Source organism: Thunnus maccoyii, chromosome 10, assembly GCF_910596095.1.
Source record: "Thunnus maccoyii chromosome 10, fThuMac1.1, whole genome shotgun sequence".
Taxonomy (NCBI): domain Eukaryota; kingdom Metazoa; phylum Chordata; class Actinopteri; order Scombriformes; family Scombridae; genus Thunnus; species Thunnus maccoyii.
The window spans coordinates 4158821-4186369 of NC_056542.1; the positions used below are offsets into that span (position 1 = coordinate 4158821).

General features: G+C 39.0%; 2 protein-coding genes and 2 non-coding genes across 9 annotated transcripts in view; all 4 read right to left on the minus strand.

The window, feature by feature from the left end:
- Window positions 1–10860, minus strand: part of bbs9 (Bardet-Biedl syndrome 9) — a 195321-nt gene extending 184461 nt beyond the window's left edge. For both annotated transcript variants that reach the window (XM_042425159.1, XM_042425160.1), the window contains exons 1-5: window positions 10738–10860; window positions 8498–8616; window positions 7437–7593; window positions 3433–3497; window positions 3128–3241 (exon numbers count right to left, since the gene is read on the minus strand). In XM_042425159.1, the coding sequence (XP_042281093.1) occupies window positions 3128–3241; window positions 3433–3497; window positions 7437–7593; window positions 8498–8609 (448 nt within the window). In that variant the 5' untranslated portion in view covers window positions 8610–8616; window positions 10738–10860. The remainder of the gene's footprint in view (window positions 1–3127; window positions 3242–3432; window positions 3498–7436; window positions 7594–8497; window positions 8617–10737) is intronic.
- A 2370-nt stretch (window positions 10861–13230) lies between these two features.
- trnap-agg lies at window positions 13231–13302 on the minus strand. Its single transcript has one exon. It is a non-coding gene; the product is annotated as a tRNA-Pro (tRNA).
- Window positions 13303–14192: 890 nt separating this feature from the next.
- Window positions 14193–14264, minus strand: trnap-agg. The gene has a single exon. It is a non-coding gene; the product is annotated as a tRNA-Pro (tRNA).
- A 147-nt stretch (window positions 14265–14411) lies between these two features.
- The window catches only part of nt5c3a (5'-nucleotidase, cytosolic IIIA), a 32546-nt gene continuing 19408 nt past the window's right edge, over window positions 14412–27549 (minus strand). For all 5 annotated transcript variants that reach the window (XM_042424302.1, XM_042424298.1, XM_042424299.1 and 2 more), the window contains exons 3-9: window positions 20013–20111; window positions 19128–19197; window positions 18844–18976; window positions 18657–18746; window positions 18108–18270; window positions 17709–17909; window positions 14412–16544 (exon numbers count right to left, since the gene is read on the minus strand). In XM_042424302.1, the coding sequence (XP_042280236.1) occupies window positions 16443–16544; window positions 17709–17909; window positions 18108–18270; window positions 18657–18746; window positions 18844–18976; window positions 19128–19197; window positions 20013–20111 (858 nt within the window). In that variant the 3' untranslated portion in view covers window positions 14412–16442. The remainder of the gene's footprint in view (window positions 16545–17708; window positions 17910–18107; window positions 18271–18656; window positions 18747–18843; window positions 18977–19127; window positions 19198–20012; window positions 20112–27549) is intronic.

The following is a 27549-nucleotide window of genomic DNA, read 5'->3' on the forward strand; positions in this document are numbered from 1 at the left end:
CAGCCCAGCTATTAGAGCAGTATTAGTACAGAGCTGCTATTACAGCGCCTACAGCACCGCTAAATGGCTGCTATTATAGACCTACCCACATACACACACACACACACACGCACACACACACACGCACGCACACATATTCACGTGTAACAGCAGACGTTGCAAATACAGTCCCACACACACACACACACACACACACACACACACACACACACACACACACTCAATGCTTTCCAAATCCAAACACACACTTTGAACATTGCAGAGCGGAGCGCTGTCACACTCTACTGAAGAAACACACACATGTATGCACACACACACACACACACACACAAAATTACACATTCAGACATTTGGCTGGTCTGGCCTCAGAACTGTGACCATCACTCTGTACTCAGTAAACCACCACAGAAATCACCCTCCTCTATGTGTGTGTGATTTGTTTGTACATGGACGTGCACTTTTGCATTTGTCTGCACATCGTTAAAAATGTTTGTGCGTGCGTGAGTGTGTGTGTAATGTCTGTGAGATTGCTTTCCAGCTGATCAGCCGTGAGATCGGCTTGTTTTTGTGTAAACTTTACGAAATGGTGACGAAAGCTCCGTCGGCGTGCGGATTCACACACTCAAACGCTCCCAGATTATCCCAAACAACTCATCTGACCTTAAAAATAGTCTGTATCTGCAACAGCTTTGACTATGAAGGAACGAGTGATGTTTTTCTGTAATTCAGGACCAGAATCTAAACCTCTGCAGCAGTAAACAAGCAAGAATCTGGATAAAAACATTTCAAAATGAGGTATATAATAAAACACATGTAGCCAAAGATTTCAACACTACGATATTCATATTAGAGATAAGGGTGGTTAACACGACTATGTAATCATGTTATTGCATGATCTCCTGTTTGTCTCTACTGTATCTAATAAAGGGCAAAAAAAACACCCCAAAATAGTATCATACATTTCAAAATAAAAGGTTAAAATCTAGAAAAAAGGTGTACATAACCTGAGAGATTGGCAGATTATTACAGTGATAGAAAAAACCTACATTATTTTTCTCTGTTTGCTTTTATACAGTAACAAGACTACATAGTTTTACCTCCTGAAGCCTCTTAAATGATCTAAATGATCTAAATTACTTTTATTGAACTGTTCACAATTTACAGAACATGCACATCACTTTGTATTAAGCCTCAGAGTGACTTTTGCCTGAGTTAAATCATTAGGAGGGTCTGCAGAACAGCAACAGCAGTGTGTGTAACTTGTTAAAATGAATGAGAATAATTGGTAAAATAATAAAATATATTTAGAATGAAAAGTGAGAATTTGTTTTTGAAAGGTCTAGACGTTATGTCCCTTTACATTCTACAAGTTATCTGTAAATTACAGCTTTCGTTTGCACTTGTTTCAATTGGTTTTATTTTGCTCTTTACTATGATTTTATCCTCATGCCTACTTTTTTTTTTGGTTATCTAGAGCAACAAGGTTTATTGATTTATTAAAGACAATTAAAACTTAATATTTGAGATTTTTTTTTTTAAAGTGAGGAAAAAAGTGTTTGAACTATTGTGATGTGGTTTTCCTTCAGCCAAGCTGCTATTCAAGCTGAGGAGGTAGTTAAAAACTGCCCCCATCCTGCTGAAGTGTCCTTATGCAAGATAAAAAAAAATCTCTAGGAGATCCAGAGGTGCTTGTTCTGTAACTGAACTCTGACCTCTCTGTTGAGAGGCGAATAAAAAAAGGGAATTTCCCTACAAGAGGCAATACAGGGTCCCCATTCATTCAATTTTGGTAATAAGACGGTACTGCGAGGCCTTAGAGCTTAGTGATTCCAGGGCTTACAGTGCCATCTAGTGGTGAAAACGGGGGAACTGCAGGAGAGGAGGATGCCATCAATGAGAGAGGAGAGGGTACTTATATGTTTTTCTATATGTGTGCATGCATTTCTTCAAACAATACACACATTGATATTCATGGTACACACTAAACACGTGCATCCAGTACGTGGATGGTTGGTTGTAAAGAGCCCACAATATTCTTTCTATCAATAACACACACACACATCACTATATAAACAGGGAGTGAATGAAGGGTCCAACACACACAGCTTGACAATACAGTCTTTATTTAGGATTGCCATTTTCTCTGCATTAAAAGGGGGTTCCCCGTGTGTGTGTGTGTGTGTGTGTGTGTGTGTGTTTCTTGGATGCTGGGTAGTCGAGGGCTTTCCCCTACTTGGTTTTTCCAAAAGCTCAATTGACTACAGAAAGAGCAGCAGCAATGTGACCTCTGTTTCTCCCTCTCTGTCTTTCCATCCTTTGCTCCTCTCAGAGACTTTTATAGTTTTATGTATTTGTCCAGTTCTGCCAATTACCACTTTCGCCAAGACACATGCACAGATGTTCACCCGTACACACACACACACACATTTGTACTTCTACAATTGCGAGGACATTCACAGCATTTCCTAGCCTCTATCTCTAACCATCACATCTATAACAGCCTAACCCTTACCTGTCCCTAAACCTAACTATAACCCCTGACCCTAAAACTCCAAACAGCCTTTTGAAGATTTAGCCCAAAATGAGGTCAGACCAAACTGTTCTCTGCAAAAATGTCCTTACTCCCCAAAGTTTAAAACTCTAATTGGTCCTCACAAAGACAGATGTGCAAAGGCAGGGACACACACAGCTGGTAAAATATTATAAATAGTAGAAGAAACTCCTTCCAGCTACTGTTCCTGGTGAACATAAAATGCCCTTCAGAGACCTGCATGTGTGTGTGTGACTGTATGACACTGCTGTCAGAGACGTTACAAGTTATATGTGATGTAATTATGCATAAACATTCCTGTGTGACTCCAGGATGTTTGTTGTTTGTGTAAATGAAGACTGAAGATACGTTTTAATACTACTCTGGTCTGTATTTTTGACTTGTACGTGGATGATGCTTTTTCTGATAAGCTGATCAAGTCCAAATCCCTGGTTGCAAATATCAATGAGTAGATGTAATGTAGATCAGTGATTAAACTAACAAGTTACCAAAAAAAAGAGTCAGACAGCTAGCATAATTCTTCATATCAGCTGTAACACGCAGCCAAATTAAAAGCATTTAAAATGTCAGTCGTACCTGTGACTCCTCCGAAGGTGCCGTAGGTCATATTGCAGGCTGTTCTCTGCAGATTGTGTTCATAAACCAACTTCAGCTGGTACTGATCACCGTGCTCCACGTTCCCTGCAGTGCCTGAAAAACACATACACACACGACAAGTCCTACGTGATGTTTTTGAAGGTGAAAATTGTTCTCACTAAACATGAATGATGAAGACAAAAAGTACAAGCAAGCTCATTAAAAGTGGAAGGAGATACAGAGAACAAGAGAGAAAAAAACAAAACATTTAGCTGCTCACATGTACAGTATGTATGTGTTCTTACCTGAAACAGAGTAGACTGAAAGCTTCCTGGGGTGAAGAACAGCCAGGTGAAGAAGCTCCGAACACCTGAAAAGAGAACAAAAGATTCTGTGTTACACGACAATCATCATACAGCTACAGAATCCTCGACAACAGTAAAACTAATGGTCAATAATAGGATAACCAGCAGTACTGGAGCATTACTGCTGGTGCACATTTCCTGTACATTATGTTGGATACAAACTTTGTAAAATCCACACAGAAGTTACAGAGTTTTGAAGAGAAGTTGAGAACAGAATCAACTATCTGTAAGATGGATCAACAGCTTTTAACAACAGGCTACAGAGCTGCAGCCCTGGAGGTGGTGAAGATTACATTTCTTACTGGGAGACACTTCAGCTAGGCCAGTGCTTCCTCCTATTGTGGTTGACAGCCGTTGGATTTTTTACATTGGTTATGGTTGAGGTTTAGAAGGATGGTCTCAGTGATGCTCATCCTAGATTTTCACTTATTTACCACAAACCCACTGAGAAGGAATCTGTCCACTCTTTGGACCCAGAACAGATGCTGTTTTACTAACTTTCAACCACTCTTGTAATGTTTGCCGAGAGAAAAAACAACAAGGAAAGAGAAAACTGGATCCCACAAGTTTTCTTTCTTTCTTGGAAAACCACGCTAGTCGGTGCTGAAACAAAACCTTTCACCATCTGCCCACCTCGGTCTGCCCTAACAATATTTACAACGTGCTTCCCTGTCAAGGCCAGTTTCCAAAATGCCCACCGGTCTCTGAAGAATGCTGTGGTGGAAACCGCAGGTAACTAAACACGACATCTTCCAAACAGACTGATTTAGTTGGATGCTGCTTCCAAGTGTGATGATGTGGGAAGTCTCTGAGGCAAACCTCCGGAGCTTTTCCCAGAAACCTCACTTTCCGGCACGTTCCTGTACACCCGCCGAACAGCGATGGGAGGTTTTGTGTTTAGATCGATGGCTAAAGCAAAGCAGCACTACTGCCAGGCTTAGAGGTTCAACTCCCTGTCTAGATTATGTCTAACTTACTGTATATTTCAAAGTCAGACTGGGTTGGAGAACTGAACACACTGTTCGCACAACAAAGACTAAGTGTAAAGGGTTTCAGACGTGGTGCAGACATTCTAATTGCATTGCATACTGTTGAAGCCATGGACAGGCAAATTTACACAAAAAGATTAATTTAAATATACCACTGTCAGGGTTAGTGGTTCCAATCAATGTGTAATTCATCAGATTAAGCAAAGCAGTTAAAGGAAATTACAGTACATTAAGGATCTTGTTGTCTGAAACAACAGACATCAGAATGTCAGAGCTATGGCCGAACTTTTGTCTATAATCATGAGTGGGTACATGCGCATCCATACGTTTTTGCAGGTGCTGGGTAACAATAATCAACCTACTGACCACTTCTTCAGGTAAAAGAACATTTGTCTATCCTTCCCCTAATCTTTCATTAAGGAATATTTCATGTAGGGCTGCAACTAACAATTATTTTCATTATCGATTAATCTGCCAATTATTTTCTCAATTAATCGATTAGTTGTTTTAGTCCATAAAACAACAGAAAATGGTGAAAAACGTCAGTCGTGGTTTCCCAAAGCCCAAGGTGACGCCTTCAAATGTCGACTAATTGTTGCAGCTCTAATTTCATGAAATGTGTCCCTAAAGTGAAGCTATGGAAATAGTTCTGAATGACGGCCACTGTGGCCAAAAATACCAATAATAGAAAAATAACACATGGAAAGTTGCTCTAATGGGACCCCAAGTAAAACAACGAAAATGTCACCTGGTGAGTTACAAGGCGTTTACGTCTTGTTTCACTTTTGTAATAAAACTATTCAAACTGTTTTCCATGACAGGCTTAAATGTAGTAGAGAAGAGTGACGTAGTTGACATGTAGTGGTAGTAATGTCAGTTAGAGTACAGCAGTATGTATTTAGAGTTCGCAAACATTCACCACCTTAAGCTACTTTTCATAACCAACCAAATATGCTATAGATGCAAAAGTATAAGGAATCAAGTAAAGGTGTGTTATACTGCTCATGCATTCAACTTTTCAGTTATAAGAGAAAAATTGGGGTATCTATTCCTTATAAAGTTATGTAGTCTCAATTTACTTCTCTTTATCTGTCTTCCACTTTCTGCTCCAGTTCTGAATGACTACCTGGGAGTCACTCAGGCCTAAAATGTACACAATAAAGAAGTGTCTTTAAAAAGAGCACAAGGTTCAGTGTGTTTCCTTTCCTGCTAAGTTAAATACATTATACTATAAGGTGGATAAAAGTCTCCACTAAGTATCATACATATCACCACCATCCCATCATCTCACGTCATTACATTCCTCCCGCTCCTCCCGAGGGCTAGCTTAATCATCTTTACTCCAAAACAAGTCATTTTCACATTTCACTTGACCTTGACTCGTTGGAGGTCAGCTCTCCAGATCCAATTATGCAGTGCAATAACAAATCAGGATGGGGCTCTTGGGTTCCAGCAGCTATGCTAGCAACTCAGCGGTTAGCCTGACATTATAAGCGCAACTATGTTTGGGCCGCCTGGTGGCTGATAGATCGTGGTAAATCATGAGCATGGGGGGAGAAATCCTGACATGGTGGTTTGGGGTTAGCATGCAGTGCAGAGAGGAAAAAAAGGACATGTTAATGTGGTGGTAAGTAACAGCAGGGATGGTTTTTCTATGAATGAAAAAGTGGTGTGATGAGTTATGAATGGGTGTTTCTGCCTGGCAGTTTGAAGTAAGGCTATATTGTTAGCTATACTATGAAAACTTATAATTCACAGAAGGTCATGACAGAGTTAAAGAAAGACCAGTGATTCATTCCCAGGCAGCGCATATATGTAACACAAACAGAGGAGATATGGCTGCCAGAGTAGCCAGAGTGCTCAAGAGTAGCTGTCCTGTAATCTAAAGCTCAAATGTTCAATTCCTGCAGCGGGCCGATACATCTATCAACAGCTCCGGGTTCTATCTAACAATGACCTCTGACCGCCTCACTAATAACAAGCCTTTGCAAATATGAGCATTAGCTGAATGCCTACACTGTGAATAGTCTCTAACATACTCAAAAGCTTCATAAATAACTTGTTATTCTTATTTTACGTTTATATTTTAAGCATTTAGCTGATGATAGTAGCAATAGTGGAATTCAAAGCACCACTGCCCTGCACCCTGACCACACATCGCAAGAAATAACCAACAGATTTAGCAAAAAATATTAAACACTTGCTGGTTCTAGATTCTCAAATTTGAGTTTCTGCTTCTTTTGTCTGTTTTATATCTTTGTAAATGGTTTGGTTGAGTGTTGGTTGGACAAAACAAGTGATTTAAAGACATCTATTGTCTGACATTTATAGATGAAATGATTAATTAAATCTGAAAACATAAATTAAATATGTATTTCAAAATGGTACAAGCTTTGATGAATCTGACCAGAAACGTTTCTGTAAAAGTGAACAAATATAATTTACATTTGCTTCAGGGTCTAACATCTTCTTTGTGCCTTTAGTAGATGAGCGTAATCCGTTATCTGTCCTAAGACAATAAGGTACAGATCTGCATTCGTGAGATAGTGGTTTAAGGTTGCTTCCTGGCAGAGGGACATCAGGCTAATGCCACTCTGACCTACAAAACACTAAAACAGGTAAAGGCGGGAGGAAGGGAGCACCGAGAGATCAATCAATGATCCGTGTGTTAGAGCTCAAATCTGCGGTGACTCGATTTATCAGGAGTGACACATTCTTAACACTCAAACCAAAAGGCCTTTTTTCACAGCAGACATATAAGGAAAAGAACAGGTGTTACTAATAACATTAACGATGGCTGACAGTAAGCCAGAAATGAACAATACCAGGACCCTGACCCTACAGATTTTCTCAAAGCGTGGAGGTTTAATTCGGAGAAAAGAAATATCACCAGCATGGCTACAGCACATCTCTATTTAAACATCTGGCGGCGTTGGCTTGTGTACGTTTACTTACGAGACGAACTTTCCCACTTCCACCTGGATGATAGCGTTTTGAAGCTGGACTTCCAGAAGCTGCGCCTCGGCCGAACCCTGGCCTGCCTCACTGGATTTATTGGTATGAGGGAAGAAGATCCGCAGCATCCCCATGTAGCTGCCCACCACCACCTTGTCTGCAATGTTATAATCACAGAGGAGGATAAATACAGATGTTGTATATGTCAGGAGGTTGTCACTGTCACTGAAACAGAGAACAGAACAGTTTTATTATCCCTCTCTTGTGTTCTGCCTACATTTTGGCCACTTCTAGGCTGCCTGGACATGACTTCTGACCAGGCAGTGACCTGAAAGATCGGGTCAGACGTCTAAGTCCAGAGCAACTTGCAATATGTGTGTTCAACTTCCATAGATACAAGATGTAATCTAAAATTATAAAACAAGAACATCGTCAGTGTTACAGTACAAGTACTTAAAATTTGTATTTTTTTTTTGACAAATTAGACATCAGTAAATGCTAACATGACACACTATTGAAATAAATGTAACTAAATCAAATCAAAACATCCCATATGATCACTGACTTTTGTTTAATTTCTGTCCTCTGTAGTAAAAGGAATATCTGATTTAGAGGGTTTAGATGTAAAAGTGTTGTGTTTGATCTGTGATTATGCTGTATCTTTTTCTGTTAAGCCAAAGAAGAAAAACTGTCATTCTGGTGCAATTCAATAATTCTAATTCCCTATATAACATTATATACATGTAGATATCAGACTAGAAGCTGCTATCACCAACCAAATAAATGCATCTTCCTTACCTTTTGTCTGTGGCTGGTAAGTTTCTATTTACTCTACAAATAACTCTTACACAATCAACCAAGTTATAATAAAAGTATGAGAGTGCACATTTAACTTTATATATTAATTTAATGGCTAAACTTCAACATGGGCTCATTTCATATGTGGTCCTGCAGTCTGTACGTTGTATGGTGATGCATCACTTCCTCATTAAATTACTATACATGACACGCATTTTCTGTATTTGCATGGTTCCACAAGACACCAGCAACAACACACTGACCATGTCCGGTGCCGCTGTTGTCTACGTCTCCGACACAGATGCATCCCTGGTCAAATTCCTCCCCTTCGCCAAGCACCGCCGACCACCAATCACGGGCCTTGAACAGAGACATCCTGCCTCTGATCGCACAAAGAGAGAAAGACAAAAAATGTCAAATGTTAAATCTCTTCTGCTATGAACTTGACATACAGTATATAAGGTGTGTCTGTGTCAGATAGTGTTCGGTTGACGTGTTTCTCAGTAATTTGTGTCGTTAAATGTCAGTAACTTTTAATTAAATCTTCCTAAATAATTATGTGTAGCAATACAGTTTATTCATCAACTATTAATCGAGTGATAGTTAAACAAAGACACATTAAGTTTTTTATTCTTTAAAAAACAACAGTAATTGAATTGTTAAGACATACAATAAATATAAGAACCGTAGTTGGGCTGTTAGCTACAACAACACCCAGTTTGACCAGAAAGGTGTAGCTCAAGCTGTTCACATGGTGACAGCTTGGACCACTGTCCACTATGATCTCTGTCTGCTCTCACTCTGTGCACCATAACGACACCTGCAGCCAATGGCAGAGCAGAGGACCGGTCACATGGCTCCCGAGGATTGTGAGTGTGAAGGGGAGTGAGGGGGGGGGTTGATGGGAGCAAGCAGCTTTTCTACTTGCTAAATGCTGAGCAGGTGGAACGGGCAGCTAATCCAGAATCCCTCCTATCTACGGTACACTGCCACACAGGCCTGATAAAGGAATATTACAACCTCTACTAACAAGATATTCCATAAAAAAAAAGATTTGTTTAAAAGGTTGGAAATTGTGGATATTCTCTGTGGAGGTGTTAATATTAAATCTCAAAATTATTAAAATTTAAAATGCATGGAATTAAATTAAATATCAGACATTTTCTGCATTCATTCTGATAATACAGTATTGTTAGCTGCAGCTCCACATGCAGTCGTATTAATTCCTGACAGCAGTAAGAGGGATATGAACATTATTTCTAACAGGCTAAGTGACTTACAGTATCATCATGTGACTGCTTGGCTTTGTGCTTCATTGACTTTTCTTGGCACAGCCTGTTACACATCTTATCAACTTTAATTAGCTGTGAATACATTTTATATCAGCCTTGCCGAATGCTTTCTGCAAGGATAAAGCTGGAAGAAATTTCAAATAACTTTAACTCACAACATCCAGCTGTATAGTGACAAGGAACAGTGTCCTTCAGCCAAGGGATACATGTTCTCGTCCTTTAGAAAGATGCTGAATCCCATACTACCAGTGCTGTTTTATGGCAAAAGGTCTTTCCACAGATAAAAAGTGAGCAGTTACTTTCTATTACAAGCAACCTCCACATGCTGTGATTGTATGGAATAAAATATCACAACTACCAGAAGACCTAACCTTAACCCTCTAATATCCATGTACTTTATGTCAGAATATCTTTTTAGACATGTTGAAAATTCAAATTTCAAGCGTTTTGACAGATGAGAATTTGTAGTCAGACTGGAGCTGTCATTTTCAGCTGGGATCTTTCAGTATTTCAGAGGGAGAAATTACTTTTTAGACAGATGAATAGATACTGTATTTATCCCAAAGGGAAATTAAAATGCTAAAGCAGCCAACGGACATGAATCAAATCAAAGTACAAGCACAAAGATGTAAAAAAAAGGCAAAAGAAAACAAATGCAATTAAAGGTGTTGTACAAGCAAATGCAATTAAAAGGCAATTAAAGGCTTCTATCTTTTTAACAGCCTTAAAGTGTTTAAGTGTTAGGAATCAAAAGCTACAGCATAGAGTCCGTTCACAGTTTCAGAAAGAGAAAGAGAAACGAGCCAGTTAATTAGCTGCTGTAGTCTTTGGTTGGTATTCAAGTTTATAGTCTCTTGGGCTTTAATAGCACACAGCCAGAAACCTGTGGGTTTATTAGTGTTTAGTACCCAGGAGGACACATGTGAAATACTTCCTCTATGTTTAAATAATAAAAACTGTAAAAATAGTGAAGTATACATGCATTCGGGGGCTGTTTTAAGTCGGTTTCAAACTAAGGCATCCTGCATAGGTAAGTTAGCTCGCAGCTAAACGTCAAACAGGCTGAATTAACTTTAGCTTAGCTGGCTAATTAGCTAGCTCTCCAAGTTACCTGGATACAAGCTAGCAGATCAAGAAGAGAGACGCTGCTGTTTTCTCATCTTCTCCGCTGACGACAAAGCATTTTAGTTGTGTTCACGAGTGTTTCTTACCTCTGAGTTTACGAGCCAGTCAGTAAAATCCGACGTTTTGTTACTCCTGGTTCACACAGCAATCACATTTCTCACCCTCTTGCTTGTAGCCATCGTCCTGTTGTCATGGTACTGACGCTCAACGGAGAAGCTGGGCTGCAGTGCGCATGTACAAAAATACAAGGGCTGGTGGGAAATTGAGTTTTGGGAATACAGATTGTTTTTAGGGTCTTCTTAACTGGATTGGCAGTGGTGGAAGTAGTATTCAGATCCTTCACTTAAGTAAAAGTAGAAATTCTGTCGTCTAAAATACTCCATACTACTTAAGTAAAAGTACATAAGTATTATGAGCTTGATGTAGTAAAAGTATTGCAGTAAAAGTAGTGGTTTGGTCCCTCTGACTGATATATTATTATATATGACATCATTAGATTACATCAGTGTTAGAGCAGCATGTTACTGTTGTAGCTGCTGGAGGTGGAGCTAGTTTACACTACTTTATATACAGTTATATTCAGATGATTAATGGGAGAGGAAAGAAGAAAAAACAAAGTTCTGATACACAAATCTGTTTTCAGTTTTTGGACTTTTTCTCTAATCTTTGATTTTTGCTGAAATATTGGATCGTTTGAACATTTACTGAAATGAAAGCATGTGAGAAGTTTAGAGGGAAAAATCACTATTTGGTGGAGCTGTTAACAACTCATAGACATGTGAAATGTGACCCCGACTACACACTGCTTTTTGTAAGATGTCAATGTGTTGTATTTTAAAAGCTTGTTATATTATCCATTGTGTCAAATCTTTGTCTAAAAAGTAACTAAAGCTGTCAAATAAATGTAGTGGAGTAGAAAGTGCAATATTTCCCTCTGAAATGTAGTGGAGTGGAAGTACAAGTACCTCAAAATTGTCCTTAAGCAGAGTACTTGCGTAAATGTACTTAGTTACTTTCCATCACCGTGGATTGGTGATCTCCAGACGGTAACCAGTATGGACAAAGTATTCAGATTCTTAAATTAAGTAAAAGTAGAAATACTGTTGTCTAAAAATACTAAATTACAAGTAAAAGCCCTGAATTCAAAATATTACTTAAGTAAAAGTACAGAAGTATTATCAGCAAAATGTAATTAAAGTATCAAACATAAAACTACTCATCATGTAGACTGGCTTCTTATGTTATGTTTCTTGTGTTATGTTATTATAGTGTATTATATTGTTTGTTTTGATCACTAACAAACACATGTAAGAGCATTTTAATGCCAAAGTTCATTAATGTGGATCCAATTATAGATACTTTGGGTAGATTAAAAGTAAGAGTAATGCACCATATTGCGTATCATAGTTTTTATATAATAATAATAATAATAATAATAATAATAATAATAATAATAATAATAATAATAATACATTTTATTTGTATAGCATCTTTCACACAAACTGCATAACACATTTAAAAAAGGAAATAGCTGACAATTTAAACAATTAGAATGTCAAAATATATTATTTAATGTAAAATGTTAATCTGAAAAGTAACTAAAGCTGGCAAATAAAGGTAGTGGAGTATAAAAGTACACAGTAGCATAAAATGGAAATACTCAAGTAAAGTACAGGTACCTCAAATTTGTACTTAAGTACAGCACTTGAGTAAATGTACTTAGTTACCTTCCACCACTAATGGTAACTGTGGGTAACTAAAAGCTAATTGTTATAACTGTCATATTCATTTTTGATTAAACATAATATACATATTCAGCCTCAATTCAAATCTATAATATAAATTCCCATGTAAAAAATACACTTTATTCAACATGTTAAACTTAAGCTTGATTTATTTGGTTAATAACCAAAGAAATTATTTTTTCAGCAATGTAGGCAATAACAAGAAATTTTGCAAATATTAATTTAAAAGTAAAAACTTTCTATATCCATAAAAATTATGGCAGTTATAGTCAGTTCAACATCTGAGTATCCGACTGATAATAAACTATATGACATAAAGCTGAATGACAAAAACATGTGAGCATTTCCTGAGAAATATTAAAATTTAAAAAAAAACATGATACTAATGTAGCATAAATAGTATCATGTCATTTATGATATAGTACAGCTTATCATACAGCTGTGTTTTTTTATTTATGTATATTAAATAATTTAATACAGTTGTTCTCAAACTTTTTCTCATCACAAACCCCTAAACTGACACAAATTAGACCACAGACCCCATTTGATAAGATTTTGTCTCAGGGTCTTGTATCTGGTAAGATTTTTACTTTTAGATGTTTTATTACAGAAAGTGTATTAAACCCATGACCAACATAGTCATATATTCTGTTATTGTGATATTTATGGATGTAATTATAGTGAAATTATTGCCTTTTTAGTTGAGGACACCTTGAAACACTCTCAAGGACGCTTGGAGGTCCTGAACCACAGTTTTATAATCACTGATTTAATCTGCAGTTGAAGATCAACCTTGTCCCGTTACATATTTTATACTTCATATAGAAAAGTTGAGGGCTCGTCCGGGATTTGAACCCGGGACCTCTCGCACCCTAAGCGAGAATCATACCCCTAGACCAACGAGCCACGTACTGAACGTATTTTGAGCCGTGACTTTCAGACTTAATGTACATGCCACGTAGTACAAAGTCCTCACAACTTTACAGCACCGTTATATATTTTCCGGTAACTGAGCGCCATCTACAGGCCTTTTATTGCACTGCAGCAGGCTTCATTTCTACCAGAACTGCTGTTAATTCACATCACCAGAGTGTGTAACTATTTAAACAAGTAACTTAACTCTTACACACTGTTCGGGTCAGACACTTGAAAGCAATGAAAACACGCTAAATGACATTCTTTACGTCTGACATAAAGACTTTATCTAAAGTGGCCAAGAATATACAAAAAATGTAGATATTCAAATTGATTAATTGTTGTGCAGCTGTAATACATTTTCTCACATCGAGGGTCAGTGTTGATTGATGGTTTTAATGGTTATAATGGAACCTACCATTCAAATATTGTCTATTTAATCCTGAAATAATCACAGCTGTCATGTCCTATTAATTTAGAGAACATTAGATGATAATATAGTGTGATTGTGAATGTATTTACAGACTTATAGTGTCAGACCTAAAGAAAACTTTCTCTCTCTGCTCTCTGAAACATTAATAAAGGATCAATCACCCATTTATTAATGACTGATAAGATATCTATAGATGCAAAATACATTTGTGGTTCAGTCATGTCATTGATGTATATCACATTATGGATTAATAAACAGACATAATCCTGTTTGGTTGCTTAGTTATCTTTTTTCTCAACGTGTGTAATGTGTATTAACTTGTGTATTATTTCACTTCTATATTGAGAGGATGTATGTTTACTCTCCTGCTATAGAAATTAACACGTAAAATCTGCTTTAATGATAAATCTCCATTCATAAGCAGGTAAGCATTACCTTTGAAAAAGGAGGGCTCGTCCGGGATTTGAACTCGGGACCTCTCGCACCCTAAGCGAGAATCATACCCCTAGACCAACGAGCCACATTTACAATACTTCAAGCAACTACTTCTGAAGATACAAGATGCCACGTTGGTGGGATTTCTGTTGTTTTCTGAACATATTTCCAGATGTCTTCGAGTTGTCACCGACCGCCATCTGTAGGACATTTAAGGTACTGCAGCCAGAAATCTGTCTTCATGCAGTTATGTAATTTATGATACTAGACAAATAAAATGTCACAATCATCATCATTTTAGCAATCACTGTACGTATATGTAGTCAAAGTACCTTATTTAAAGAACTGCTTCTTTGTACTTGAACATTTTCATGGCATATTATTGTCTTACTCTAATTATAAGCCAACTCTATATGCTGTTTAAATAATTTATAATCTATTATCTATATATGATATAATAAGGCTTCATCACGAGGTCCATGTTAGTCCGGATTTCTGTCCACTCATGGCCTCACAAAATGACATTTTATTGCATTTTCAATTTCACACCATCAAGAAAAGAGAGAAAGCCGTCCGTTCATAAAAATACAACACAGCTGATCTACTTCTGGAAATATTTCCAAATGCAAATAAAACAATATACATTTCCATATAATGTCCACATATACAGTATGACATTATCCCCTTGTTTTTATTGATATATATATATTTTTTTCTCTCCCATTTCTTTTGACATAAATGTAACAATAAGAAAAGGCAACATGCAGGTGATAGCAGCACATTTAAAAACACGTACATACAAATCCAAAGAGAACATTCAACGCAACGTTTTGAGACACACAAAGACATTTTAGCCTTGCACCTCCCAAAAAAAAACAAAAAAACAACAACATGAGATTAATATTTTAGAGGTAGTGCTCAGTTTCTTAAAACCACAGAACGAAAATGTGATGAACTTAAACTGAGCCGCAGACAGCAGTACGTTTCTTTAATGTTTACTGAAATAGTGACAGAAACTATACTGTGATTTCGCAGCACTTCGTTGTACTTGTACATTGTATTACTTTGGTTTAAGGGGCTTTTTTTTTTTTTTTTACCTTCAGCATTAATGCCAAGTTCCTACACCCTACACTGTCATGGTGACCTGTGGGAGAAAAACACTTGATTGCTGAGTCAGCTATGCAGTAAAAAAAAAAAAAAAAAAAAAAAAAAGACATTTGTCAATATGCCTTTCAGCTGTAGAATAAAGTGCTTCTTCTTCTTCTGTGTGTTGATATGATGCCAATTGAGCACAGTGGGGGGAGGGCTGGGGGGGGTTAAGAAGAGAGTTTATGTAAACATGGCTTTTCTGTGCAAGAACCTGTATATACATCCACAAATTAAAACTACTGACACGTGTGCTCGTGTGCAGGCGGACCTGACCCCCCACCCCCGGCGGACACAGAATTTAAAGTGCGTTTTCCTCTGATCAGCTGCGTTACATGTTGACATACTTTCTTAAATGAATACTGTGTCATCATACTGCTGCTGTCACAAGGCAACAGCTTTTTTTAAATATATATATATATACTAGGAATTATAATTTTCAAGGTCCTTTTTTTTGCCATTCAGTTACTTCCATAACCTCTTAAAACTGAAATTGCAAAACCTACCAGACACATAATTAGAGCAACTGAGGTCCTGGGATAGCTGCAAAGATAACACTGTGTCCGTCTGTGGGCACTGGCTTTATGGTAGACAAATATTACCATATCATAAATAATCCAATGAATAACAATGGTAACAATAATGTGCAAATTATAAAGATGGAGTGAGAGTTTGTGGGGCTTTTTTTTTCTTATCACTTTTGGTTATTCTTTTTTTCATAAATGACTTTGAGAGAGAGAACATCAGAAATTATTTGAACAGACAAAAAAAAACACCAGAAACGGGTTTGCTGCTGCTGCTGCATGGACTTTTGAAACAGTTCATTCAGGAGATGTAAAATGTCTTTTAAAAAGGCTTTTTAGAGGGTGGAGGGAGGGGGGAGGGGGGGGGGGGGGGGGTGGAGGGGGAGAGAGAGGAGTCAGAAGACGACTCTAGTGGGATCCAGAGTGAGTGGGAGGGGTTAGATAGTGTCCAGTCTGGGCCGACGACAAAGCTTCAGGTTTGTGTGAAGCGTCTGAAAGGCCGGCGGGGGGGTGGGGGGTGTGGGTGATGGGAGGAGGAGGAGGAGTGGATTTGGTGGGAGGTGGGTGGAGGGGTGAACTTTTGGGGGGTGGAGTTATAGAACCTTCTGGAGAATGGCATTGGGCACTTCCAGAGTCTCGTCCTTCACCAGGACGATGTCATAAGAGTCCAGATATTTGTCCAGTCGCTCCTCCACCTGCGAGGAAAGACCGGAGGGAAACTGTCAGGAGAGGCTTTACAGCGTCACAAATCTCACAGCAGACAATGTTTTCAGCGCTCAAATGTGACTTGGGATATTATATACCGTATTTTCTCTAATAGTGGCCGGGGCCTTTATTTACCTCAACTGCAGAGGGCACCAGGCCTTTAATGGAAGCAGGCTTATATTCGAGAGAGGCCTTTATTCCTAATTCCCTCTGTTTGATAAGTATATTTGCTCATATTTTAGTTCATTGTTTTCTGATCTGCTTCTGTTTGCTCTGTGTAACTTTTGTTACTGTGTTTTGCTATGATGAATAAAATTAAAAGCCTTCATTTCCCGACTTATATTGTGAAACATTACACAAACATTTTAATATAACTAATGTGTGAAGTATGACCGGTCAAGTACAGGAGGGGAAATATGGCCAGTGTCAGTTAAAAACTAAACAAATCTGAGGTAACGTTGCGCTGGATATAAACATTAATAGCCAGTTAACAGCACAGTCAAATATCAAATATCAATCAGCTGTCTCTCTAACGTTAGCTCCAAGCTAACTTTCTTCCTCCCACCTCCAGCTAGCTTGGTGCCATGTTCGCTCTATACAATGTTGTGGCATTGGTGGAAAATTTATGGTACTTCAATTATAGCTACTGCCATCTTGTGGCACTTGTACATTACTACAAACCACAGTCACATTATAACAGGCACCAAGAGGAGCGGGGGCGGACATTTCTTTTCATTTGATAACGTTAAAAGTAAAGTAAGGCTTTACTGTCGGTTTCCCAACTCATTTTAAAAAAAGAGGGAGAGGGAGCTAGAGAGTGAATGAAGAGATGGAGCTGGTAAGAAAGCAGTGAATCAGATCAATTAAAAAAATATCTAATTGTTTCACAGGGGTTAGTTTCTAGAGCACAAATAAACACCCCCCCCCCCCCGCGGTGCGCCGGCCCTTATTTGTTCATGTCAACCATCACCCCGGCCATTATTGGAGACTCGGCTTTTAATTGAACACCGGCCACTATTAGAGAAAATACGGTATATATATATTATATATTATACTTTTTTAAGATTGTGAACTCTCTTTTCCAAACCTACAGATGTTCCGGGACATTTTCCCTATCTTTTAGGATCCGTGTTTGTGCATTGTGGCCATCATACCTTGTCATTGAGGAAGCCGATCTTGAGGATGTTCTCCACGTTGGGCACGCCATCGGCCATGCTGAGGTCCCCCAGCGAGTCGCCCATCAGGATGATGTTGCAGTATTCCCTCAGCTGTTTGAAGTACTCCGTGTTCCGCAGGGCGCCGTCGTGTTTGTTGTACACGTGGATCAGTTCGCCTTTGAAACCCTTCAGGACTCCCTGTGAGACCACCGTGATAAAAATGACCAACAGAGAAAAACAACATGGTGGACGAGGATTATGTCAAGTACATTTTTTGATCTCTTTAAGAGTGTAAAACGTGGTCACTGAAGGACTCCATAAATGTTTAAGATGTAGAATATAGAGCCACTTGGTTGGATGAGAAATTCCGAAAAAAGTAAATGTAATAAAACGCACGTTGTCGTCGAAGTCCATGAAGTTGGAGACGACCTTGACGTTGGGGTGGTAGACTCCGGCCTGGCGGATGATTTCCTCCAGGATGTCGCCCAGACCAGCAGAGAAGATGAAGACGGGGACGTTGTGCTGGTGCAGGCGGTCAAAGAACTGCTCAAAGCCTTCCCTGAAACCCAGCAGTGATTATACAGTACAGTCTTACAGTCATAATAATTTAAATAATAATTTAAAGGCCTGATTAGTGTTTTTTGACAGGTTTATTGATATATAGATGGACTTGTAGATGAACTATAAACATTTTGTTTATTCATGGATGGTAATTGGAAATAAAAACATGTTTTTCTCTAATTTTACAAATATTACAGATATAAACAAAAATTCAACACCATCAGAAAACATTAATCCAGGTGTTGTTTCATATCATAACACCTGTCAATCAAACACATCACATCTTCTAAAGCTTGTCTCTGGAGGATCCAAGACACCCTGATCTCTCTATAACATAATAATTCAATAATAATATAATTGATTATATCAAAGAGTAACAGATACCTGAGTGCAGCGTCAGACTCTCTCACCACCTCAGGCAGTTTGTCTTTCTCTAACCGCTGTTCCACTAGTAACGTGTGAGACTTGAAATACCTGCAAACACACACACACACACACATTTTTTTTGTGAGCACGACAGTGTGTGTTTTTTTGTGTGCAGGTGGGTGTGCAGGTGTGTGTGTGTCCTCACCACTCCACCATGAACGGGTATTTCTCCTCCATGGTGAGATGAGGGTCGATCTCGATGGGATAATATTTATTCTTCAGCTGCAGCAGCTTCTGCCTGCAGTCCTCCGTCACAAGCTTGCAGTTATCAATGATATCTGAGAGAAGAAGGATGAAAATATTAGAATTTATGGGTATGTATATGTATTCAGAGATTACAGACTACGCAGGTTCCTCACATCCTCAACCCCAAACTATTGCATTAAACTAGGAAATGCCTCGTGTGTGTTTTTTTCTTGTTGTACTTACTGTGACACGTCGGACAGCGTTTGCCGTTGACGGCGAACTTGCTTAACGTCATGTCGAAGTCTGTGATGACCTGCAACAGAGCCAGACACATTAAATACTGAAAGACAGTAGAAGAAGCAGAGGAGCTCACAGAGAGCCTAAAAGAGCGAGTGACCTTAAACACTATACACACATACAGAACATAATCTCTCTACAATAACCCTGTAACACTGATCATATTACAGTTTAACATACAGATTGTGTAATAACATGAACATCTTGCCCATCAGTGTCAAAATTAATGTAAATCTAAGAAAGCTGCTTATATTATACATAAAACCACTTATTACACTTCCCGTACAATAGAACACCCCCCCTTACACTATTATATCCCTGTTTAGAGTTTAAAGAAACTATTTCACCTGTATATATAGAGTGTGTGTTGTCGTCCATTGTTGTTTGTGTACACATATATATGCGACTTACTCACTAAGCTGTACATAACAGTTTTATGTTAATGTTTGCTTGTCTTTGTTCAGCTTTGTTGTCTTAGTTTCGGCTGTATGTCCATGTGTTTCTACCTGAATATCGTTCTTGGAACTATACGTACATTGTGAGTCCAGTTGCTCATATGCGTAAACATATTTTGCCAATAAAGCTGATTCTGAGGAGGACACTGAACTGTCATTGCTGATCAACCCTGATATTCTGTTTGGATGTAGAAAAGCTCTAAATAAGCAATTCTGTGTCTGTCTGTGCAGTGAATCTACTTTTCCTGGGCTTAAAAAACAACCAGAGCTCTTCCTTTAAAAACACAAGTTGATTGTAAAACATTGAACCAGCTGTAAATCTTTGAGCTTCACTACCAGCAGGCGGTGCTGTTTTGCCAAACACCTGATGTCGTACCTGTAGTTTAGAAGCTCCTCCCTTGATGAGGCCACAGATGATCTGTTCAACCCTCTCGGGGTCCCTCATGTGGACCGTCGTCTTCTCAAATTGAGGCATCTGGAGGGAGAGAGAGAGAGAGGTTATTACAGACTAATGTTTACGTTTTTCAATATTATAGAGCTGGAGAATAGTGAAACTGTTGAAAGGAAGCATGAAGATACTTCATTATCATGAACTGATGCTTCAGTTTGGGGAGGAGGAAGAGATGAAGAGCAGGATGAAGTGTGTGTGTGTGTGTGTGTTGAGAGGTATGAAGACATGTTCCGACTTGATTATAAACTCATCCTTTCATTAAATTCATAAATAACTCATAGAGTCAAATCTTGAGGGTGTTTGAACACACTGTTCCCTGGATCAGACACACACTCTCCTGGAGGAACCCCTCCAGGAGAGTGTGTGTGTCAGGGTCATGAAACAGCTGATGTCTGGAATCCGTCGGTGTTGTATAACAAGCTGAACGAACACACAAAACAGCCACAGTGACACCGCGCGAGGAAGCCGAGAGAGCGAGAGAGCGAGAGAGAGAGAGAGAGCGAGAGAGAGAGAGAGAGAGAGAGAGAGAGAGAGAGAGAGAGAGAGAGAGAGCTTCAGCAAGTCTAGGATTGTTAATTCTCTTTGCATCTGAACAGCATCTGTTTTACTTCCCGCCGCTGCAAAACGGACTCAAAACATCTGATTTCTCTACAAGTTTTGTGTGAAATACAACAGGAATAAATAAATAAAAAAAAGTTAGCAGACCTCATTAGGGATGATGGTGAGCCTCAAGTTAATTTATTCTGAAAATTAAATATCTTGAAGTAAACACTTTCTAGTTTTTGAGTTTAGAGGCCGGTTTGTTATTCTGATTCGTCACTTCCTGAGCCTGGACGTTTCTCTCCGCCTCTTTGTGCATAAAGCTGATAAGATGGACGTATTTTTATTTTTGGAAGTCTTGCCTGGTCCGGCTGTAACACTGCTGCCAGGTTGGAACGAATGGGATGAATGATAAAAAGAAAGAAGAAGAAGAAGAAAAGGGAAAACACAAAAGTATGTAGATTCCTGCTATGATTCCAGCTTTCCTGAAGAATACATCTTCATCACCGTCCAGGCTTCCACTGAAATATCTCTCCTTCCTGATCCCGACTGACGACGGACGACAAATAACAAAACCGGTCTCGGCTCGCTCTGGCTGACACGGAGCGCCGGAGGGAATGAGTGTATGATGCTAAATTATCCTGCTAAGTCATAATGTGGTTGGACTTACACCAATATCTCATGAGTGTAATGAGGTATTTTAAGCTGGTTATGACACGGTTATGTACCAATAAGATGGTAATAACTTGAAAGGAAATGTCTTTTTAAATACATTTATTACAAGCTAAAGACATTTGCCAGTCTAATAAGACTGGGTGCATAACTTGAGTAAAGTTTTGTTGCTGTTTAATAATTCCTTTTTTTTTTTTTAGATATTTTTTAGATTTTTGCAGATATTCACATTTAAGATGCTGGAATTTTTTTTTCCTTAAAAAATAACCCAAAATGATTAATTGATTATCAAAATAGTTGGCAAATAATTTAATTGACTAATCACTGCAGCTCTACAGACGTCTATCTACTAACATATAGTATCTATAAATCAACGTATACCGCTTATGAATGTATAAAAGCTTAAAAGCTCCTTCTGATGTGACAATCTTGACAGTTGCAGGTGATCGTAGCGGCATACAGGACGTGCTAGATGTCCACAGCGCTGATGAAAAGCTAACAACTGAAAAACACACAAACACACTCTGCAAACACACTCCCCCCCCCCCCCCCCCAACTCGGTCTTACATAATCAGCATCAAGCTTCTTAGCACCTCATAAATCACTCTGATCCCTACAGAAACATAACACCCAGAAGACAAACTAAATATAAAACTTAGTTCCTTTATTTGTTTAAGTCGACTCTCTAATAAGACATGCACACACACACTTTATCTCTTTAAAAAAAACTACTCTCCTTCTTGGACAGATGAGCACACATTTGGCTGCAACAGGCTAAACATGTTCTGCATTCTTTTACAGGATCACACAGCCGTACGAAAACGACTCAGGCGGCAGAGTTTTAGAGAATGTGTGTGTGTGTGTGTGTGTGTGTGTGATGGCAGAGAAATTCAAACTTGCTGTTCCAATGAGCAAACAGGAAATACTACTAACGCTACTTTTACTACAATTAAATACAACTATATCCTGAAGACACAGGATGGGAAACATCCAGATGTTCTTCATCACATTTCTTTTGCTTTTAACAACATTTGCACAATTAAAACAGACATGAGAACGTGTTACTGTCTACCAGAAATGAATCTCAATTCATGGATTAATAACATTACAAGCCATAAACACTGAGGTCAAAAGGTCAAAGCATCCTAATAACAGCAGAAGAGGCAGATATTGTTATTGTTGACAGCAAGATTTTGGTTTTTTTTTTACAGTCCGTATGAACCAAAAATGTCTACAGCATACCGAAGGATAACAAGTTACACACACACACACACACACACACACAAGCTTACCTCGGGTTTGTTGTCTCAGCTAAAACAAGAGTGAAGAAAAGATTGTGTGGCTGACAAGGGTTTATATATCAGCAGCAGCCAGGGAGGGAGGAGGGGGGCGTCACCCAAAATAGCTGAGACAACATAGCCCCTCCCCCCATACGGAGGGGCTCACACACACACACAAGCGCACACACACACACACAAAGTTGACAATATCAGCTGACCAATGTCAACACACAAACAAACACACACACACACACACACACAGTTTCAGTATAAATAGACGTGGAATGGGGCCAGTAGAAGAAAAGTGACATCTACCCCCTGTTCCAGTAATGTGACCTTTGACCTCTTGAAAAAGGAACCTTTAAAAAAAATCAATCAGAGGGCTGAACTCGCTTCAGTATTACTACTGCTGAGCACACACATTTCAACCCCCCTCCCCCACGCCCCTCCATCCCCCCCCCCCCCTCCCCACAAACACACAGTAAATAGCTGTGTAGTAAATAAAGCAGTAAATAGCTTGACGCTACATGAAAGGTCACAAGGGTCAAGGTTCGGTGTGAGCGCCAGGCTGTTTGGTCAATGGTCAGTCACACACACACACACTCATATTTACAGTGTCTTATCTTTCTGCTGCTGCTTTGTTCTCACTAACGTACACAGAGAAACAAACTGCGTCTTCTTTCTGGTCGAGTCTGTCAATCATTCGGTTTTAATCTTTTGTAAACTGCCTGCTCACACGCACACACACACGCACATACATTATTCAAGCTGAGCAGGTTCTTATGTTTAAGCCTCTGAAGGGCCCCGGGGCCCAAAGCTATCCACCCCAACACAACCCTTCTCATATCAGCTACAGAGTCCTCCGACGTTGTGTAAAACAATATCAAACCGATGGAAGTATCAATAAATCAGATCCGCCAACGTTTTGAACACCACCTCGACGACCTAGATGTGTCAGATGAGAATCACTGCTGTTCACACAAGGAATGATTGCACGTAGTTTGCATACATACACATAACTTCATCATTTGCATACATGCAGCAAGTCAAACAGACTGAAAAAAAGTGAAGGACGCACTAATACGGAAGTTCAAAGCAGCCAAAACAGACTATTTTTTTTTTGGCTATGATGAAATAAATATTTTAGAGCTTGTTAATACAACTGATCTCATTATACTGTCGGTAGATTATTACTTAATGGTATGATGATGTTATAATAATACAGCTGAAACTGTACAAGTTAGTCCTCCATGACAGTAAACTGAGTATCTTTGGGTTGTTCACTGTTGGTCGGGACAAAACAAGACAGTTTAGGTTGCATCTTGAGCTTTGGGGGAAACATTTTTCACCATTTTCTGACGTTTTATGGACCAAACTCCTTATCGATGAATCAAGAGAATAATCAACACATTAATTGATAATGAAAATAATTGTTATTTAAAGAGAAAAATAGCGGAAATGAGATGCAGCGATGATTCAGACAACAGAAAAAGACATTAAATTACAACGTTAAAATGTCGAATGCTGCCTTTAACCTTTGTGCAACACTGAAAATTCATCCGAGGCTCAACTTCTGCTGAGTGAGACTCGCCGTCCTCTGCACTGTTGCTATCTCTTCTCCTCGCTGACCTCATGCAGCTCGCATACCACGACTCCCGAAAAACTAGGTCGACGCTCTCCGATTACACATCAGCCACCACAATAACAGTACGTTCCCGCTGTACACCGGGCTCACAGACGGACCGCGGCTCCACCGGTCGTTGCCAAGATTTACAAGAGGAGCAGGGAGTGTTTTCATTTAGTTTCCTGAGGCGTTCTCTCAGTATCTATCTGTTCAAACACGATCCTGTGCGATCTGTTTCTATCTGCGTATTCTAATGCTGCATGCAAACCGCAAGACGAAGCATCCATCCTCATATGATCTGGATTTTAACTTACACGCTTGAAAACACAGTTACTTTGAGATGCAACAGATAAATCACAAACTTAACACCGACAGAAGTCTCTGGAGCACCAACTGGCTGAGAAAAATGTAGAATGACTGCAGGTTTATTCTCTTTTTTTTTTTTTGCATTTACTCTCAGTTTGTCGTCTGCATGTACGGTTCTGTCAAAACAATAAAGTCAAGTATTATGATTTGACTGTAATAAGATCTGCATTATGTGTGTAAATGCAAAGTCTATAATTGCTCACATTTGTGGCCAAAAAAATTTGACAGTTTGGTACCGCGGTATTAAAACGGGATGTGTTTGTTGTGCCGCTTTTTTTTTGGAAGTGACTCCAAAGGTTTTGAAACGTGCGCATGCTGCATCTGCACTTTGGGTTGTTCATATCTCTGAACACCATGAGTAGAGAAAACTGTAACAGAGCAGATAAACACTGCGGCACCGAGGGAGGAGTTAACGCTACTGTGCAAAAAAAAAAAAAGAGTGCAGGGACACACGGACGGCTTGGAGGAACATTAGTGAAAAGCTCAGAGTTTCAAACAAGTTTCAGATTTTTTCCTGAGTACCTGAATGTAGCTGCTGTTAAAGTGACTGACCAGCATTTGTGTTAACAAGTCTCTTGATGCAGAAAACATGGCACGCTTTGCTTTTTAGGCATCCAGTTAGATTATTGTCTTATGGAGTTTCTGAATATTAATGCTAGAATGTCATCTAAAGCAACATCCAGTGGGTTCAGTATTCCTCTGGGTTTAAAAGTCTGTTTTTTTCCTCCAAAATAAGCATTTGATATTAAGTGTTATTTAAAAAAACTGAACACTGTCGACCATCAACAGAGGAAAGTGGCTCGAAAAACTCCTTATACAAACATCTGGGTATTAATTCTGAACCAGATCGTCCTTACTAGCAGCAGATTGTCATGTAGTATTTTATGTAGTATTATATTCTGCAAAAAAAACAAATCCCGAAACTAATCCTGGACGCCTACAAATCCAAACCACCAAGAATCTCACAACCTGCTCTGCTGATCTGCCAAACAGCTGCTACACTTGTTCTCTGCTTCTCTCCTTTCCAAAAAAAAAAAAAGAAAAAGCAATAACATTCTGGAGAAAACTGGTCTAACTCCGGTTCAACATGGTCGCACAGGCTTCACCTTTAAACTCCACACACGAGCGAGGAAAAAAGTTCACGATGCCGTTATCAGTCGAGTGCGGTTACGTTTGTATTTTGGAGTTTTAATTGTTGATCCAGAGTGTGTTGCTTTAAGATAACCATGAAACAAAGATGGGGAAAAAGAGGAGAGTAAAAACAAGAAGTAAGGAGCAAAGGTGAAAGGTTTTTTTGAATACTGCTTTGCGAAACACACTTGCACACAAAAACGTTTTCACACCCATTGATTTTTCTGACAGCTCTCTCTTTCTCCCCGCTTTATTTTGAAATCCCGCACCGCATTCCTCCGAAATCCCATCTGATCTACACGAGTCTGAACAAAGGTGACTGATAGGTTCAGGCTGCTGTGACTCAGCCTCGGCTTGCTGGAGTCAAAGGTCATCAAGGACAGGAACGTCCTCCCCCTGACCCCCCCACCCAGCGACAGGTAGCAGTTCATGTACTGAAGCAGAACAGCAGAAACAAAATCCGACTAAAAACGACTGATCCTAGTACTGTTTTAATACAAAAGAGTTTAAATGTAGAAACACGTCACGCCTACGGCCGCACCCAGAATGTCTTCGGTTGTCATGGTAACAGCCATCTGTTGCTACTGATAACTCAGCATGGCCGCTGGGACAAGTGTTGGGCAGCCCTGTAAGAGGCCGGACCTGCTCGGTTTCATTTTCTTTGCAGTTCCCTCACTTTGTAGGACTCTTTACTTAAGTTCTGACATAAACAATAAACAAAAGCCTGCTGATTGGCTACAGATTGATTAGACCGATCAAGTGACTATAAAGAAATCATATAATGAAAAATTATATGATAAAATATTGTGTTGTGAGAGATTCCAGTCAATTTCGACTTATCTTTTATTTAAACATGAGAACTCTGAACTGTAATATTGATGATATGGTACTTTTGTGAACATATGACTAATCTCATCTATCTTAAATACAGAAAACAATTAAATACCTTCTTCTGTGAATGATCAGGGACACCACACAGCACTGAAATGTCCATTCTGTCCTCATCCTTTTTTCATTCAAAGTTAATAATCAAAAATGTCATCTGAACCGTCTCTCTGTAGGTCAAACTATAATTTCACTGCCATTGTAACATCGTGTGAACACAATAAAAGCAATTCTTGTTAGTTAAAGCAACATCTGTGAATTATATTTTCACACAGGAAGCAAAAACTTCTAACAAACGTTCCTCCTTTAGTAGTAGTGAGTAGTAGTGAGTGGTAGTAAGTAGTAGCTGATTAACAACACTGGACATTTAAGCCTTTGTTGTCTGGTTGCTAATCTGCCTGACAAGTAGCATCTCCTGTTTTTGTCCAAATAAACCTGTGGTGTTGGTTAATTCAGAAACGAAGGCTCATTGTACTCAATTCTCAAGTAATTCTGAATGAAAGCATCAGTTAAATGTGACTCTTTAAATCTTCTCTCGTGATCTTTCTCAGGAGCACTTCATATGAGCGTGTGCACAAGCATCTTTTGTTAAATAAAACAAACTTGCAGTCTAAACCGGCTTTGAAGATGTGTACAGGAAGCTTCTGCAGCCCTTCAGACTAAAAGTCTATTCTGCCCTCTAGTGGTTAACTGGGTGAAACACACTCTAAGCAGGCCGCCTCCTCAATAACACAATGAGTCCATAAAAGACACCTCTAAACAAGCTACAAGGGCAATGAAGCGTTCAGAGACCAAACTGTAGCCAAAAAATCACAGGTGTGAACAGTGTGAGAACATATGCAGCCAAATGACCTGCTGCAGTGTCCTTCAGCAGTTAACATTGAGTCTATAGTGTAACAAATTTGAGAGCTGACTAATATAAATACAATATCTCAGAGTTGTGTTATTCTAAATTGAAGCGTCA